Source organism: Cherax quadricarinatus, chromosome 15 (assembly GCF_038502225.1).
Source record: "Cherax quadricarinatus isolate ZL_2023a chromosome 15, ASM3850222v1, whole genome shotgun sequence".
In the NCBI taxonomy this organism is placed as follows: Eukaryota; Metazoa; Arthropoda; class Malacostraca; order Decapoda; family Parastacidae; genus Cherax; species Cherax quadricarinatus.
In genome coordinates, this window is record NC_091306.1 from 39,988,301 (window position 1) to 40,006,454 (window position 18,154).

Below are 18,154 nucleotides of genomic sequence, written 5' to 3' on the forward strand. Positions count from 1 at the left end.
CTCTGCTGCTGGCCTGAAGCTAGTATAATGTCCATTTTTATTCAACTTTAATGCCTGAACTAGGCTTTACTGAGCCTTCAAAAGAGTGTAACCCAGGATATATACACCAAGAGATGTACTTCTCTCAGTGTGTATATATGGTGAGAGTTTATTTAAATCCCTGTCTTAGAGATTACGGTGTTTTTGTCTGTTGGTGAGAAAATTACTTGTGGCCTTAATGACCCTAGTACAGTAGACAGGCTTTATCCTCCATTAAACTTTATCTCCGTTTCTCAGACACGATTTAACCCACGTGATTTTAGCGCTTTCTTGTGAATCTAATCACTGTATTAAACGAAGAAGATTTTTACAGAAATATTTGCCTTTCAAAAATTAAATAAATCTCCTCCATTATTTGGTCATTCATTACTTAGAAGTATTTAAAAATATTAAAAGTTATAATAATTTACTTGGAAATATTAAAATTGATAGAAATAAAATAACATAACTGCATGTCATTGATCACAAATGTTTAAAGATGGAAACTAAATTTATATACAAATTACTGATACATTGTTGGTGGTAAAGAGGTGACACTCAGCCTTAATGACCCTCGTGTGTCGACAGACTTTAACATTAACCAACTATGTTGAAAATGGTACATAATACTGACATGTTAATGAGCAGGAGGGAGATATGTGCAACAACTGGGCGTCTATTGTTGAAACGTTTCGCCTACGCGATAGGCTTCATCAGTCAAATACTGAGGAGAATGTATTGCAAGCAGTGGTAGTGGTGAGGTAAAAATGATATAATCAGTCCATCAACCTTGGAGAAATAGTTTGAGGTGGTCAGTCCCTCAGCCTGCCCTCGGGGACGGCAGGAAATTGCCTTTTTTAAAGGTGCTTCGACAGCTAAGAGGTCATTGTGACAGTGCCACTCTCTCTGCCTATATTGTGACAGTGCCACTTTCTCTGCCTATATTGTGACGGTGCCACTCTCTCTGCCTATATTATAACGGTGCCACTCTCTCTGCCCATATTGTGACAGTGCCACTCGCTCTGCTTATATTGTGGCAGCGCCACTCTCTCTGCATATATTGTGACAGTGCCACTCTCTCTGCCTATATTGTGACGGAGCCACTCTCTCTGCCCATATTGTGACAGTGCCACTCTCTCTGCCTATATTATGGCGGTGCCACCCTCTCTGCCTATATTGTGACAGTACCACTCTGCCTATATTGTGGCAGTGCCACTCTGCCTATATTGTTACAGTGCCACTCTGCCTATGTTGTGACGGTGCCACTCTGCCTATATTGTGACAGTGCCACTCTGCCTATATTGTTACAGTGCCACTCTGCCTATATTGTGACGGTGCCACTCTGCGTATATTGTGACAGTGCCACTCTGCCTATATTGTGACAGTGTCACTCTGCCTATATTGTGGCAGTGCCACTCTGCCTATATTGTGACAGTGCCACTCTGCGTATATTGTGACAGTGCCACTCTGCTTATATTGTGACAGTGCCACTCTGCCTATATTGTGACAGTGCCACTCTGCCTATATTGTGACGGTGCCACTCTGCCTATATTGTGACAGTGCCACTCTGCCTATATTGTGACGGTGCCACTCTGCCTATATTCACGTGTATTAATAGTTTAAAAGTGTTTATCCTCGTAATTTCACAATGCCCTCCTGGGGTTGTTTCATTTACTCCTTGCTAGAGGGCGTGCGCAGGTGTCAGCCCACGCCACGAGTGTTCTCACAAAGTAAGCTTATTCAGGTATACACAGTTACATAGATTATCATACATAGCAGCATATGTGTAGAGAACTTGGGATAACCTAAAAATGTCAGAGTGACTTATTTCCATTGGGGTCCTTTTAATGTTTCATTATTTATCTATAAAGGAGATAATATCTTATTATTAAACTATAAAGGAGATATATTAAGGATAAGGTAAACTGAGTTCTTTATATTTACATGTGTGTTAGCTAAAAAAAATAAAATATTCTCCTCCCTTTCTGTCGCTACATTCATTAGGTACCTTTTGGTTCGGTTCTTGAACTGGCTCAAGACCGTCACTCTGAAGGTAACATCTCCTCACGTTGGAACCTGGTTCTTGGCTCACCCATATTAGTTGTCCGCCTGAGAGAACCTCACAAATAATCTTAATTCTTCCTGGGTTATATTATCCCACATTGGTGCTACCCGCCGCTGCCTCTACAGTCACCTTGCTACTACCCACCGCTGCCTCTACAGTCACCTTGCTACTACCCGCCGCTGCCTCTACAGTCACCTTGCTACTACCCACCGCTGCCTCTAGTCACATTGCTGCTACCCGCCGCTGCCTCTACAGTCACCTTGCTACTACCCACCGCTGCCTCTACAGTCACATTGCTGCTACCCGCCGCTGCCTCTACAGTCACATTGCTGCTACCCGCCGCTGCCTCTACAGTCACATTGCTGCTACCCGCCGCTGCCTCTACAGTCACCTTGCTGCTACCCGCCGCTGCCTCTACAGTCACATTGCTGCTACCCGCCGCTGCCTCTACAGTCACCTTGCTGCTACCCGCCGCTGCCTCTACAGTCACATTGCTGCTACCCGCCGCTGCCTCTACAGTCACCTTACTGCTACCCGCCGCTGCCTCTACAGTCACATTGCTGCTACCCGCCGCTGCCTCTACAGTCACATTGCTGCTACCCGCCGCTGCCTCTACAGTCACCTTGCTGCTACCCGCCGCTGCCTCTACAGTCACCTTGCTGCTACCCGCCGCTGCCTCTACAGTCACATTGCTGCTACCCGCCGCTGCCTCTACAGTCACCTTGCTGCTACCCGCCGCTGCCTCTACAGTCACCTTGCTGCTACCCGCCGCTGCCTCTACAGTCACATTGCTGCTACCCGCCGCTGCCTCTACAGTCACCTTGCTACTACCCACCGCTGCCTCTACAGTCACCTTGCTGCTACCCGCCGCTGCCTCTACAGTCACCTTGCTGCTACCAGCCGCTGCCTCTACAGTCACCTTGCTGCTACCCGCCGCTGCCTCTACAGTCACCTTGCTACTACCCACCGCTGCCTCTACAGTCACCTTGCTGCTACCCGCCGCTGCCTCTACAGTCACCTTGCTGCTACCAGCCGCTGCCTCTACAGTCACATTGCTGCTACCCGCCGCTGCCTCTACAGTCACCTTGCTGCTACCCGCCGCTGCCTCTACAGTCACCTTGCTACTACCCACCGCTGCCTCTACAGTCACCTTGCTGCTACCCGCCGCTGCCTCTACAGTCACCTTGCTGCTACCCGCCGCTGCCTCTACAGTCACCTTGCTGCTACCAGCCGCTGCCTCTACAGTCACCTTGCTACTACCCGCCGCTGCCTCTACAGTCACCTTGCTGCTACCCGCCGCTGCCTCTACAGTCACCTTGCTGCTACCCGCCGCTGCCTCTACAGTCACCTTGCTGCTACCCGCCGCTGCCTCTACAGTCACCTTGCTGCTACCCGCCGCTGCCTCTACAGTCACCTTGCTGCTACCCGCCGCTGCCTCTACAGTCACATTGCTGCTACCCGCCGCTGCCTCTACAGTCACCTTACTGCTACCCGCCGCTGCCTCTACAGTCACCTTGCTGCTACCCGCCGAAGCCTCTACAGTCACCTGGCTGCTCCCCGCCGCTGCCTCTACAGTCACCTTGCTGCTACCCGCCGCTGCCTCTACATTCACCTTGCTGCTACCCGCCGCTGCCTCTACAGTCACCTTACTGCTACCCGCCGCTGCCTCTACAGTCACATTGCTGCTACCCGCCGCTGCCTCTACAGTCACATTGCTGCTACCCGCCGCTGCCTCTACAGTCACCTTACTGCTACCCGCCGCTGCCTCTACAGTCACCTTACTGCTACCCGCCGCTGCCTCTACAGTCACCTTACTGCTACCCGCCGCTGCCTCTACAGTCACATTGCTGCTACCCGCCGCTGCCTCTACAGTCACATTGCTGCTACCCGCCGCTGCCTCTACAGTCACCTTGCTGCTACCCGCCGCTGCCTCTACAGTCACCTTGCTGCTACCCGCCGCTGCCTCTACAGTCACCTTGCTGCTACCCGCCGCTGCCTCTACAGTCACCTTGCTGCTACCCGCCGCTGCCTCTACAGTCACCTTGCTGCTACCCGCCGCTGCCTCTACAGTCACCTTGCTGCTACCCGCCGCTGCTTCTACAGTCACCTTGCTGCTACCCGCCGCTGCCTCTACAGTCACCTTGCTGCTACCCGCCGCTGCCTCTACAGTCACCTTGCTGCTACCCGCCGCTGCCTCTACAGTCACCTTGCTGCTACCCGCCGCTGCCTCTACAGTCACCTTGCTGCTAACCGCCGCTGCCTCTACAGTCACCTTGCTGCTAACCGCCGCTGCCTCTACAGTCACCCCACAACCGTAATAACACAGGCAGAAGCCTCTTATAAATAACATGTCGCCAGTTCTCCAGTAACTCAAAATTAATAATTTTTTTTTCTGACACCCCGGCCGTCTCCCACCGAGGCAGGTTGACCTAACTAGAAAAACGAAAGTTTTTTTTCTGTGTACAGTTAGAAATTTATACAGTAGAAGGGGGTTACTAGCCCCTTGCTCCCGGCATTTTACTAGCCTCTTATGACATTCATGGCTTACGAAAGACGAATTCTTCCTCACTTCCAGTTTAAGTAAAAATTTAATATCTTTACATTATACGTTAAACCCGTATGGTCATTAAACGTGTTCTATATTAACAAAATTCTAGTAAATGAGCCAAGAGTTTATATATATAAGTAAAAAAAATCTTACAATTAGGAATTACTGGTATGCAAAGTGCATAGAGCACAACCCCGTTAATAGCTGGTCCATATAACCATTGTGATTTTTTTCGTGCAGTAATATAAATAAGTTTTCTCAGTGATTAATTAAAGATAAACGCTCGTCAGGACAATAACGTGAGAATTAAGTTATTTAAATTAGATAAATGGGATGACTGACATTTATCAGAGTACTCGTGCTGGACGTTAATAAAATCTTTAGTGGGTACACAACTTACATCGTGAAATATTACATATAATTTACATATTATAGGGCTAGCTGAATTACCAGGATCGTATAGACGTAAACTCTAAACTATGAGCCACCTGTCTCAGAGACTCGTGTTTAAGAGACAGCCTGAGAGAGAGAGAGATAGAGAGAGAGAGAGAGAGAGAGAGAGAGAGAGAGAGAGAGAGAGAGAGAGAGAGAGAGAGAGAGAGAGAGAGAGAGAGAGAGAGAGAGAGAGAGAGAGAGAGAGAGAGAGTGAGGGAGAGAGAGAGGGAGTGAGGGAGGTTAAATTTGAATAAAACCTGCAGAGCATTGTTAGTAGGGTGACTGAAGCTTAAACATTGGGTAGCTTTAGTACACAAATAACCTCCACATGGAAGAGAGAAGCTTACGACGACGTTTCGGTCCGACTTGGACCATTTACGAGTCACACTAACACAAAAGATTAGGTTAGGTAATGTTTGTCAGGAAACAGGACAGGTGTTTCCTGACGCGGGTCTTAGTCATACAATGACCCGCAGCTAGATCTTTCGCTCATCTGACCGAGACCTTCCGCTGGCTTACCGGTAAGATATCTAATGGTTATGACTATAACCATTAGATATCTTACACAAAAGAGTGAAGGAGCCAGCATATACAGGCGAGAGGGACAGGGACGGGACAAAGAGAGGAAGAATAAGTAGTCGTAGGGGAAATGAAAGTAAACAGCAGAAGCAGTAGAAAGCAGGGAGAGTAGTTATAATGTCAGGTTTAACTTCTCTGTAGAGCCAACACCCTGAGCCAGTTTACCGAAGAAATTATAAATCCAATAACCTATCGTATTTTTCTTTCAGAAGTTGACAGTTTAAAAAAAAAATTATTTTTCTTTTTTTTGCCCCATTCACTGCCAATTATATTAATATTTACGAACCAAAGGATTGAAAAATCAACAGCGATTATGATGCAGAAGTTTGAATGTATTATTATTATTATTATAATCAAGGGGAAGCGCTAAACCCGGAGGATTATACAGCGCATGGGGGGGGGGATGTGGAAGGCATTCAGGCTTAATTCGGGGAACTGGAGCACAGATCCAATTCCCTAAATCAAGAGCCCCTCACCAACATCAAGGAACCTTCCTTGAGGGGTGTTTGAATGTAAAGTATTTTGATTGAGGTTTGTTAGACGGTTTGATAATTACTGATAATAAAAACTTACAAACATTAAAAATTATTTGTAACCATTAATAATTCGTTGTTTTTTAACTATTGTATTTTATCTCTTTTTAAGCAAATTCGATCCTAAAACTATTCATATTTTATATAATATAGAATTATGTTAACTATCGAGTAACCAGGTTCAACACATGATGACCCGACCAGCAACTGAATGGGTGACTGCGTGGCCCTCTGCGTTAACTACGGTCTTTCTGTTCCCTACAGGAGTAATATATAATATATCTGTTCTCTATAGTTGGTACTACAAATGAACGAACGTTGAACATCGTCACTTAAGATGGTTCAGAACTGACATGTGTACTATTGCGTGAAAACTCGCAATTAATTGACAAACATTTACACGCTGATAGCCCTGGTCAGGGACCGGACCGCGGGGGCGTTGACCCCCGGAACACACTCCAGATATATTGATGCCCTTGACATCAGTATTCGATTTATTCGTCTGGTGAAGAGTTAAAAGCAAAGAGTAATATAATAGTACCAGTGAGCGTGTGTCTGCGGCTCGAGACGTCGTAGAGATCAATGTCAACACCACCGAGAGATGTTATGTCTCAGTATACATACACAGTTAATTTCATTCCCCATTTTATGGGTTAGAGTCATCTTGTTTAATACCCTTGAATTTACAAAATATCGGTGAAGTGAATCCGAGAAAATCTGATTCATCTCTTGACAGGTGTACCTTTAAAGTTAACTCTAATTAATATTAAACTTAAGCTCCAGCTGCGGGTCATCATATGACTTAGACCTGAGTCAGGAAACACTTGTCCTGTTTCTTGACAAACTTTACCTAACCTTTAGCCCAACTCAGACACTAGAGTGTCTGAGTTAATTAAAATATTTATCCATGTTTAAACTGTGTTTGACAATGTTTCTTAATGTTTCTTATATAAATTTTCATATTAACTGTCTATTTAGATTGGAATAAAAATTCCTTGCTTAAACAACTGCTCGTGTTGTTGGGTTGTTCTGGAGTGTCTCAGTTCCCAGTTTGTCGCCAAGGATCCTGCATTCTGATTGGTCTGTCCATCATGCACTCAAGGTTATGACTGCTTGACAGTCATGCTCAAGGGTGAGTGTGACTGGCTACTAAGCTGGGTGTGTCTCTGTTGGTTCCATCTCTTGTCTCTTCATTCTGTCGTCTCCTGCGGCATTTCTCGGGGCTGAGGTTTTCATTTAGGTCCCAGGGTGTTTCTTCTATCGACGCTCCTTAAGTAGTTTTGGCGGGTCCCTGACCCAACCAGACTGGTCTCTGGTGATGCTGTCCTGGACAGCTGACTGGTAGTAGGCAGACGTGGATTGGTAAACTCAAAATTCTGTTTCACTAGATATATTCCTGGTCATATATATCTAGCACTGCTGTCTTTCCGTACATTTTTGCAGAATATTTTGTTCAGCTCACTGTAGTAAAGAATACTTTGTTCAGCTCACTGTAGTTCAAGGTAAAGAATACTTTGTTCAGCTCACTGTAGTTCAAGGTAAAGAATACTTTAAGTTCACTGTAGTTCAAGGTAAAGAATACTTTGTTAAGCTCACTGTAGTTCAAGGTAAAGAATACTTTGTTCAGCTCACTGTAGTTCAAGGTAAAGAATACTCTGTTCAGCTCACTGTAGTTCAAGATAAAGGTCAAAATTTCTTATCCTTACAAGTGCATAAACACTTACACACTAACAACACTACACATACTCGTTCTGTTTAAATAAACATAAGAATGGAGGAACACTACAGCAGGCCTACTGGCAGATGATATGTTCTTCTAATATCCATCCCCTATAATCAAATATTTTCCCAAAATATTCTTGATGAACTAACACAAAAAAAAGTGACAACACACAGGAGTCGTGCAGTCATCGGGAGGACGAGAGATGCCCAATTATAATGCACATAACCTGGAAAAGAATTTAAGAAAACAGTAAGTGTCCGAAGGATATCTGCTATCCATAGTTTCTTGTTTAGCTGACAGTTACATACTACAGACACAGATAAACACAGGCGGACAGTGGATGAAGTCCAGTGGCATACCGCCTCTTGCTGCGCGTCAGACACAGAAAGAAAGCTGACATCTGATTGATTAGGCTACAAGACCTGTTGATGAACGGTCGTTTGAGCCGACAAGTAGTTAGAAACACACTATCTCCATTGATGCATCTTCATGAAGTTCACGACTGGACTTCATGAAGGCACTTCACAAAGTTCAGTCATGTCTAGCAAACCAGTGACTTTTTCAATTCAGTACAGAGGTACTATGAAGGTGTTGAAACTGAAGACAGCAGATGGCGAGACAATCAGTCCCTCAGCCTAGAGAGCCGATACATCTTCAGTATAAGATACCCAGGTATTGTTTTATTCATATATCTGTCGGGACTGTGTACCATTAATACTCCAAAGATTTCACTGCAGAATGTCTTTCAATTCTGTGCTGGAACAATACACAACCCACATTTAGGAGTGGGAAATTCATGACGACATTTCGCTCCGACTTGGACCATTGACAAGTCACACTGAAGCGAGAAGGGGAAAAGGCCAGAAGATATGTATACGAGAGAGGAAGGGGGAAGGAGGGAATGGAAATAGTAGTGGAAATAGAGGTAATGAAAGTGTTGGTGGAGAGCATAGAAAGCGGAAATAATAGTAATAGTAAAAGTAGCAGTGGTAATAGTAGTAGTGGTAGAAGTAATAGTGAAGTTAAGTAGTGAAAGAGTTAGTAGTAGCAGTCACAAATGAACAGGAAAAAAGGGAAGGGAAAGCCGACAGAGTGGGAGGAGAGAGGAGAAAATAGGTGGTGGTTGTGGTTGTAGTGGTGGTAGAAGTAGAAAAAAGAAAGTAGCAGTAATAACAATGGAAAACTAGGGAAGAAATAATGGTAGTGTAGCAGTAGCAATAGTAGAAGTGATAATGGAGGTAGTCGATAAGAGAAGGCGGACTACTGGCCCACGGACGTAGGAGAAAAAAAAGTCAGCGGGAAAAAATCTCGCAATACACAACTCACCCAGACAGAAGACAGGAAAGGCAATGAAAATATAGGAAAGGTGAAGAGGTGAGAAGAGGAACAGACGAAGACCAGGTCAAGTCCCGAGTGTTCTGAAGTTTGTAGCACTTGACAACGTAATAAGAAAGGCAGGCATCAACAGAGACAAAGCAAAGACTAAGAATCAGGCTAGAAATGTTGTGTATAAGGGATGGTTTGACAAGCGGGTGTCTGTGAGGGTTAGAAGAAGGATACACAGTTTTGATAGAGGACCAGTTAATGGGATGACTGTGATCTCTAACATGACAAAAGAACCTTGTTAGTGGCGGCCAGTTTAATACTTTTGTGCCCCTTAAATCCGTCAGAAAGAGTAGCCAGTTTCACCAAAGTATCGGAAAGAACAAAAGGAGCAGTAAATGGAGTAGACTCCAGAAGCATCAGTGACAGGAGAAGTATGAACTAGATTAGCAGAGCAGAGCTAGAGTATGAACTATACTAGTAGTTTATGAAAACTAGAGGATAGCCAAGGCAACAGAACGAGCTGTGAAGAGTTTAAATTTCTGAGTCAAGAAATTAACTCACAGATGAAAGAAAGAACCCTAGGCAGGGAAAGCGTGTTAAGAAAAGTAGTGAATGTACGTGCCACTGTGCACTGGCTTGCGATGAAAGGAAAACGAAAAGCTTGTCACCGAGCGATGGACATGTACATCATGGGAAGGAAGCAACGAGTTCTTCTCATTCAGCTTTGAGATAGATGGAAGAAGCAAGATTAAGTGCATGGAATGAAGGTTGGAAGCGACCAGTTATGTGGCCAGAGAGCAAAGATGTCATAGCGGAGCCAGAGAGATGGACGTACTCCAGTAACAAGTAGAACAGTTTCGAAATGCTCCATATAAAGATTAGCAGGGAGGGATACAGGAACCCATAGTAACACCAGTGGTTTAAGAATAAAACTAATTTTTAAAGGAAAAAGAAGTCGAGTTTACACAAAGTTGAATAATATCGAGAATGACGAAGTAGCACTTCACTGACCTTCATTCTAAGAAAATTGAGAACATCAAGAGGGATGTTAGTGAAGAGGAACTCATCGTCAAGACTTGGCAGATCGAATGTTGCCAAACACGTTCGATGAAGTCTTGAGAGTGAAGGAGGCGAACAGAAGAAGAACCAAGAAGAGGGGTGAGAGTTCTGGCCAGCCAGGAGGCAAGAGCATAACAGACAGATGGGATATAGAGGGATACCAGGTTTATGAGTTTAGGAAGTCCGTAGAAGTAATGTAGAGAGGTAGGCAGGTAGGGACAAATAACACGGAAGCGTTCAACAAGATCAAAATCAGGAGAAAAGAGATAGGAGAGAGTCCGAAGTTGATGGTTAAAAGTTTTGTTGATGTAATAAAGAGGGTTGGAGACGAGAGAAGTGTACACGTGTAAGTCAGAGAGCAAGGATTCAGGTTTTCTGAAGTAGTCCTCGTGATCAAGGACAACCACCGAGCTGTCTTTGTCTGAAGGAAAGGTGACAATAATTAATAGACTTAAGATGAAAGGGCAAGTTGATAGCGACGAAAAAAATGACAGTTCTTGAACAACAGGTTATCAAGGGCACGAATGAGAGCACCACGAAGAGTGGACAAGTCAGCATATTTTGAGTGAGACGAGTGAAAAGAATTGCAGGAGCTAATCAGATCTATGCCAGTACGAGGACTAGGCATAGAGGCAAAGAAAAACCAAAACCAGAAGGTCATGCTGGTGTATGTGTGTGTGTGTGTGTCAAAGACAGATTAGTAATAGTCAGTGAGGAAGAATTGGGACCAAGGGCTGGCGGAGCTAAGACGATGAAATTTGTTCTGTAATGTAGTTGAGTGAATTTCCGAATTAAGGCGAGCGGTGTGGCAAGTAGTAATGGCTGTGAGAAGGTTACCGAGATTATGTTGGAGAGAGGAAAGGAGAGCACATTGTCGTTGATGGAGGCGACTTCATCAACTTGAAATTCAGTAAAAAGTATGAACTGTTGAAGTAAGAGGCGGGAATGATCAGGAAAGGTAGTGCCCAAGGTGTTGAATCTGAGGAACTGGAAAAAGGAAGCGGGCAAAACTTGCTCAGCAAGACGTTACGGAGAAAGTGAAGCTGATTCTTGCGGCGCCTAGAAGTAATAAGAGCAGCTGTATATGAAGGAAAGAGGAATTTAAGGAAAGAGAACATCAAAGGAATCTGAAAGAATGATACGCTTACCTGTGGGTCAATAAGTAATTAAAAAGTCAAAATATTATTGGAACAATACACAAATAAACCCAACTTAGGAGAGCAGAAACTTATGATGACGTTTCGGTCATTATGAGTTTCTGAAGCAAGAAGATAAGACCAGAATACTGTTATTCAAGAGTGAGCGTGGCAAGAAGGTAATGGTAGTGGTGGTGGTAGTGGTGCTGCAGATGCTGCTGCTGATCCTGGTGGTGGTGGTGCTTATGCCGCTGCCGCCGCCGCCGCCGCCATCCCCTCAAGGGAGGTTCCTTGACGCTGATGAGGGGCTCTTTGTCCAGAGAATTGGATCTGTGCACCAGTTCCCTGAATTAAGCCCAAATACTTCCCATATTCCCCCCTGCCACAGGTGTTGTATAATCCCTACGGGTTTGGCGCTCCCCACGAGTATAATACTACTACCACCACTACTACCTCTGATTTCAATTCCATTATCACACCCTTCTTCACTCGCCTACTCTTGTAAATATTCTGGCCTTCCCCCTCTTGCTTCAGCGTCACTGGTCAATGTTCTAAGTGTGTAGTTTCTCCTGTCTTAATGCTGGACGCTTCCAGCAACAAGGCGGGTGCTGCGCTGTCGCTTCCAGCAACAAGGCGGGTGCTGTGCTGTCGCTTCCAGCAACAAGGCGGGTGCTGCGCTGTCGCTTCCAGCAACAAGGCGGGTGCTGCGCTGTCGCTTCCAGCAACAAGGCGGGTGCTGCGCTGTCGCTTCCAGCAACAAGGCGGGTGCTGCGCTGTCGCTTCCAGCAACAAGGCGGGTGCTGCGCTGTCGCTTCCAGCAACAAGGCGGGTGGTGCGCTGTCGCTTCCAGCAACAAGGCGGGTGGTGCGCTGTCGCTTCCAGCAACAAGGCGGGTGGTGCGCTGTCGCTTCCAGCAACAAGGCGGGTGGTGCGCTGTCGCTTCCAGCAACAAGGCGGGTGGTGCGCTGTCGCTTCCAGCAACAAGGCGGGTGGTGCGCTGTCGCTTCCAGCAACAAGGCGGGTGGTGCGCTGTCGCTTCCAGCAACAAGGCGGGTGGTGCGCTGTCGCTTCCAGCAACAAGGCGGGTGGTGCGCTGTCGCTTCCAGCAACAAGGCGGGTGGTGCGCTGTCGCTTCCAGCAACAAGGCGGGTGCTGCGCTGTCGCTTCCAGCAACAAGATAGGATAACAGATTTTTAGTTTTTAAAACTAATGCAGGAATTCTGACCCAAACCCCTGTAAACCCCTTTTAAGTGTAATAAATAGAGGGGAAGAGAAGGAGGGAAGAATGGAAGAAGATGGGATGAAGCAATACGAAGACAGTAAGCAGGCAGCCAGCCATTACTAACTCAAAAGGAAACTGGGTAACACTCTCTTTCCTGGAATCAAATTTAACCACATCTCATTTTCCAGGCACACTATGACCCTGACGGATTTAGGGCTTCCCCATGGGTATTATTACTTGTTTATTATTATTGTTATAAACTATCGAGCTCAGTGTGTTCCGTGTACTCCCGCAGAAGAACACGGGTCAGAATGGAGGAAAGCCACGACTAGACCTGAACGTGGAGGCTGCCTGGGCTCAAGGCTTCACTGGTCGGAACGTCACCACAGCCATTATGGACGATGGTAAGTATCCTGACACTATTTCCTACACTGTTCTCCTTGATGAGGCAACACCTCTTTCTGTTTTCTGTATTCTTGCTGTACCTTTCAATCCTTGCTTCTGTCGCCGCTGGTACTCTCCATGGATTCCTGTTTCCTCTTGTACTCGGGAATCTGAAGTACTTGTGCTTACTGTCAGTAATTATATATAGGTCTGAGGTCCTTTTCAGTAGGCAAGAGCAAGACACATATAGTAGTGTCCGAATTAGAGGTCAGGTAAGCATTTGGGTTCTGTAGTATTTGAGTATTATGTATTCTGTGATTGTGTTTCCTCGCTTCACTGTTCTTATAGCGTCGTGAGTTCCAAATAGTGTGTAGTATTTAATCGTGAGTTGTTTTTCTTCACTGTAAGTAGAGTTCACGTTTTTGTCTCATTCAAGCTCTCTACTTTTCAGGCATCGACTACATGCACCCTGACCTGCGCCACAACTATGTAAGTACTGTCCTTAACTACACCACGTACATGGTTTACCGTCCTTACCTAACTACCCCATGCACATGTGTAAGTACCGTCCTTAACCACACCACGTACAAATATATGAACCTTGGGTAATAACACTACACCTTACTAGTATCAGGCAGCTGACACACCACAACACTCCCTGCTGATCACGTCAGCTGTCTTGGTCAGCATAAAATTTTCATTATACAGTTGTTGCTAATATAGTAGACTGACTAAGTTACTGAAAAGCAGGAAGTTACACAGTGCGTATCCTTCAGTAGTGCTACAGCTGTTCCCTCTACTCTGAATCCGCAAAGGCAGAACGTTTCTAGTTAGTCATGCGCCGCATCACGAAGTTTCGGTCAACGACGGTGATGTAAACTAACTGCACTGCCAGTCGTATAGAAGTATTGCACAGTTATATACAGTACATAATACTTGATAATGATAATAAACAACTATTACTGTTTATGTATTTACTATACTGTACTTTTTATCGTTATTCTGGAGTGTACTCTTTCTGTTTATATAAAACTTTACTGTAAGACAGTATGGGATGTTACGCCGGCAGCAGCTTCATATATCTGGTGTTTATTGCATCTCTTGATAGCATCACTTTCTCTTGTGCGTCATTTACTCTCGTGTTTTATCATGGGTACTTTAAGGATATACCAGAAGCTTCTGCAGATCTTAACAAGCTACATAAAATATTTGAAAATACGAACCCCAACACCGATAGAGGAATGTTCATGGTGAATTATCTGCTTACAAGAAAATCTATGATGGAAAAAAAATCATATAGCTTAGGTGTATACTAGGCTTTACCATCTAGGTTTATGTAAGTACACTGTGAAGTTCACACATAACGACGAACTCGCCTAACGACGCATTTCTCAGAAAATATCGCCGTCGTTAAGCGATGCATGACTAATATATATATATATATATATATATATATATATATATATATATATATATATATATATATATATATATATATATATATATATATATATATATATATATATACTATATATATATATACATATATATGTATATATATATATAATGTATATATAATATATATATATAACATATATAATATATATATGTATATATAATATATATATATATATATATAATATATGTATGTATATATATAATATATATATATATATAATATATATATGTATATATATAATATCTATATATAATATATATATATATATATATATATATATATATATATATATGTGTATATATATAATATATATATATATATATATATATATATATATATATATATATATATATATATATATATATATATATATATATATGTATATATATATATATATATATATATATATATATATATATATATATATATATATATATATATATATATATATATATATATATATATATATATATATATATATATGTATGTATATATAATATATATGTATGTATATATAATATATATATATGTATATATAATATATATATATATGTATATATAATATATATATATATGTATATATAATATATATATATATATGTATATATAATATATATATATATATGTATATATAATATATATATATATATGTATATATAATATATATATATATGTATATATAATATATATATATGTATATATAATATATATATATGTATATATAATATATATATATGTATATATAATATATATATGTATGTATATGTAATATGTATATATGTATATATATATATGTATATATATATATGTATATATATATATATATATATATTGTATATATATATATATATATTATATATACACATATATATTATATATGTATATATATATATATATATATATATATATATATATATATATATATATATATATATATATATATATATATATATATATATATATATATATATATATATATATATATATATGTATGTATGTGTATATATGTATATATATATATATATTCTCCATGGGGAAGTGGAACAGAATTCTTCCTCCCTTAAGCCATGAGCGTCGTAAGACGCAACTAAAATGTATACATTATTAAAGTTGAAAAGAGAAACTTTTCTTTTCCTTTTTGGGCCACCCTTCCTCGGTGGGATACAGCCGTTTTGTTGAAAGAAAAGATATATATCTGAATAAACAGAAAGATGGACAGGGGGCGCGAACCGCGGTCTGTAAATTGAGTCCAACACTCCACAAGGCTTACAGGACGGAGTCGGAATTGGGATATAGTAAGAACCGTCAGAGTATATTCACTAACAGTTGTTTATTACAACTTAAAATGTGTTCATAGACTATATGGCCTAGAGAGAAGCGAAAACAGATATATTGTTAAAGCTAATGGGTGTAGGAAGGAGTTCAGTTGGGTTACAGATGGTGCCTCTGACGGAATATAGTGTTGTAAGTACTAGTTCTTCCTCTTGTAAACCTGGTGGTGAAGACAGTAGAGCGTTGGACTGTCAATTTACAGGCAGCGGTTCATACCCTCCGTCCATCTTTGTTTATTTTCTGAGTTATTTATTACAACTTTATTTGTTATATTATCCTTTTCTGTCCCAGCATATTTAATAAAATTGATTAATTATTATAATTTTACATAAGGTGAAATTATGGAACAGAGATATAGGTAAATTATTTATTCACAACTAATATACATATTGGAAACTTAAACTGGATGACTTGATGAGGGTTCCAGGAGGGACTGGAACGTCCTCTAGGTTCAGTTTCTAACAGTAACTTGCTTTAGCCACGACAACATGAACTGTTTCTTAATTATTTTCCTTCCTTTGCCCCTGCTAGAACGCTCGGGCCAGCTGGGACTTCAGTAGCAACGACCCCTACCCATTCCCTCGCTACACCGATGATTGGTTCAACAGGTCAGTCCCGCAGCTGCTTTCCACCAATCACCTGGTTCCTTTTCCCTGATAGTATTACTGTGCCGGTGATTGGTTAGGCTAATACAGTATCTGTCTGTCTTCCACCAGTCAGTCGGCTCATTCTCCATGACTGTATTATTGTATAAGTTTGAGATAATTGTAATGTAACAGAATAACGATGTGTTGTTTCTGCATCATATAAAGTCACACAATATGTAAGTGTGTACCTTAAAGGTCCCATGAGTCCATATTTGCAGGTTGTGTTATACGAGTGTAAAAAATGGTGAAAATGGAGGAGGTTGCTTTTCAGTAGATTGGAAACAATAGTAGAGGAGGCGGTAGAGAGAGAGAGAGAGAGAGAGAGAGAGAGAGAGAGAGAGAGAGAGAGAGAGAGAGAGAGAGAGAGTAGAGGGGAAGGGAAGGGTCGGTATAGGAAAGTTTACTTGGAGTCGTTTCCGGGGGTCACCACCCCCGCTACCCGATCTCGTACCAGGCCTCCTGGCATGGTCTGGGACCGGGTAGTTCACGCATTTCAACTCTTGCACAACAACTCGTCTGATCAGGAACTGTTATGACGAATCTATCGAGTAGGAAAGTAATATATTCCACGGTGATCACTAAAATCTTAGCGATCATACAATGAGTGGAATGAGATTCCATCAGTCTTGACCCAACTTACAACGTGAGCAGCTGTCAGCTATTTTCCACGACTGCGTCTGTCAGCAGTCATCCCAGGTACCCAGAACTTAACAGGTGGAGGCGGCTGTTCTTCCAGTTGTTTGGCCAGGAGAAGAGATGGTGCAGGGAAGGAGAATAGAGGTGAAAAGGAAGAGGGGGAAGGGCTGAGAGAGTGTGAGAGAGAAGTGGGAGAGCAGGTGGTAGAAAATTGGAAGGGGGAGGAGGGAGTTGAGGGTCATCGCAGAGAAGCAGTAACCAGGTGGGAACTACTTCCACAACTGCTTCCTCAACTCGACCAAACTTTCCCAGAAAAGCCTGACGCCTCCTTCGCTTGGCAGATTTCTTTCTCACTTTTTTTAACAGGTGGAAGGTTGAGAGAGTGAGAGGTGGAAAGGGTGAGGGGAAGAAGGTAGTGTGGGAGTGAGGGGATGTAATGAGCGAGAGAAGAGTGGCGTATGAGGAGGGGGGAGGGAGATGTGAAAAGAGGAAGGTAAAAGAGGGAAGGAACATTATGAGCAGTGAGTCGTGCACTAGTAAGCCAGTGGTTGCTGCTATTGTAGCCGGTTATAACCTCACACACCATCATCCTACCCTTCTTCCTACCCTTCTTCCTACTCTTCTTCCTACTCTTCTTCCTACTCTTCTTCCTACCCTTCTTCCTACCCTTCTTCCTACTCTTCTTCCTACTCTTCTTCCTACTCTTCTTCCTACCCTTCTTCCTACCCTTCTTCCTACCCTCCTTCCTACCCTCCTTCCTACCCTCCTTCCTACTCTTCTTCCTACCCTCCTCACTCTCCTTCCCATCTTCCTTCCCCGGTTCTTGAGCTACAATCAGTGTATAAAGACGTCACTAGCAATGGTAGGATATTATCAAAGTGTAATCGAGGTCAGGATTTGCTGCAGCAGCAGCAGCAGCAACATCAACATCAACATTAGCCTCATCAACATACACAACAACGGTGACAAAAATAATAACACCCTGACGGTAAAAATAAACAAGTGAACTTGTGACACCTATAAGTCAAGTGTCTGAGAGACACTTGTCTTCA

General features: G+C 42.6%; 1 protein-coding gene across 1 annotated transcript in view; it reads left to right on the top strand.

Annotated features, from left to right (window-relative positions):
• Positions 1-18,154, top strand: part of amon (prohormone processing protease amontillado) — a 159,392-nt gene that overhangs the window by 113,046 nt on the left and 28,192 nt on the right. The window contains exons 4-6 of the mRNA XM_070085361.1: positions 12,940-13,048; positions 13,480-13,517; positions 16,351-16,427. Coding sequence (XP_069941462.1) covers positions 12,940-13,048; positions 13,480-13,517; positions 16,351-16,427 — 224 coding nt within the window. The remainder of the gene's footprint in view (positions 1-12,939; positions 13,049-13,479; positions 13,518-16,350; positions 16,428-18,154) is intronic.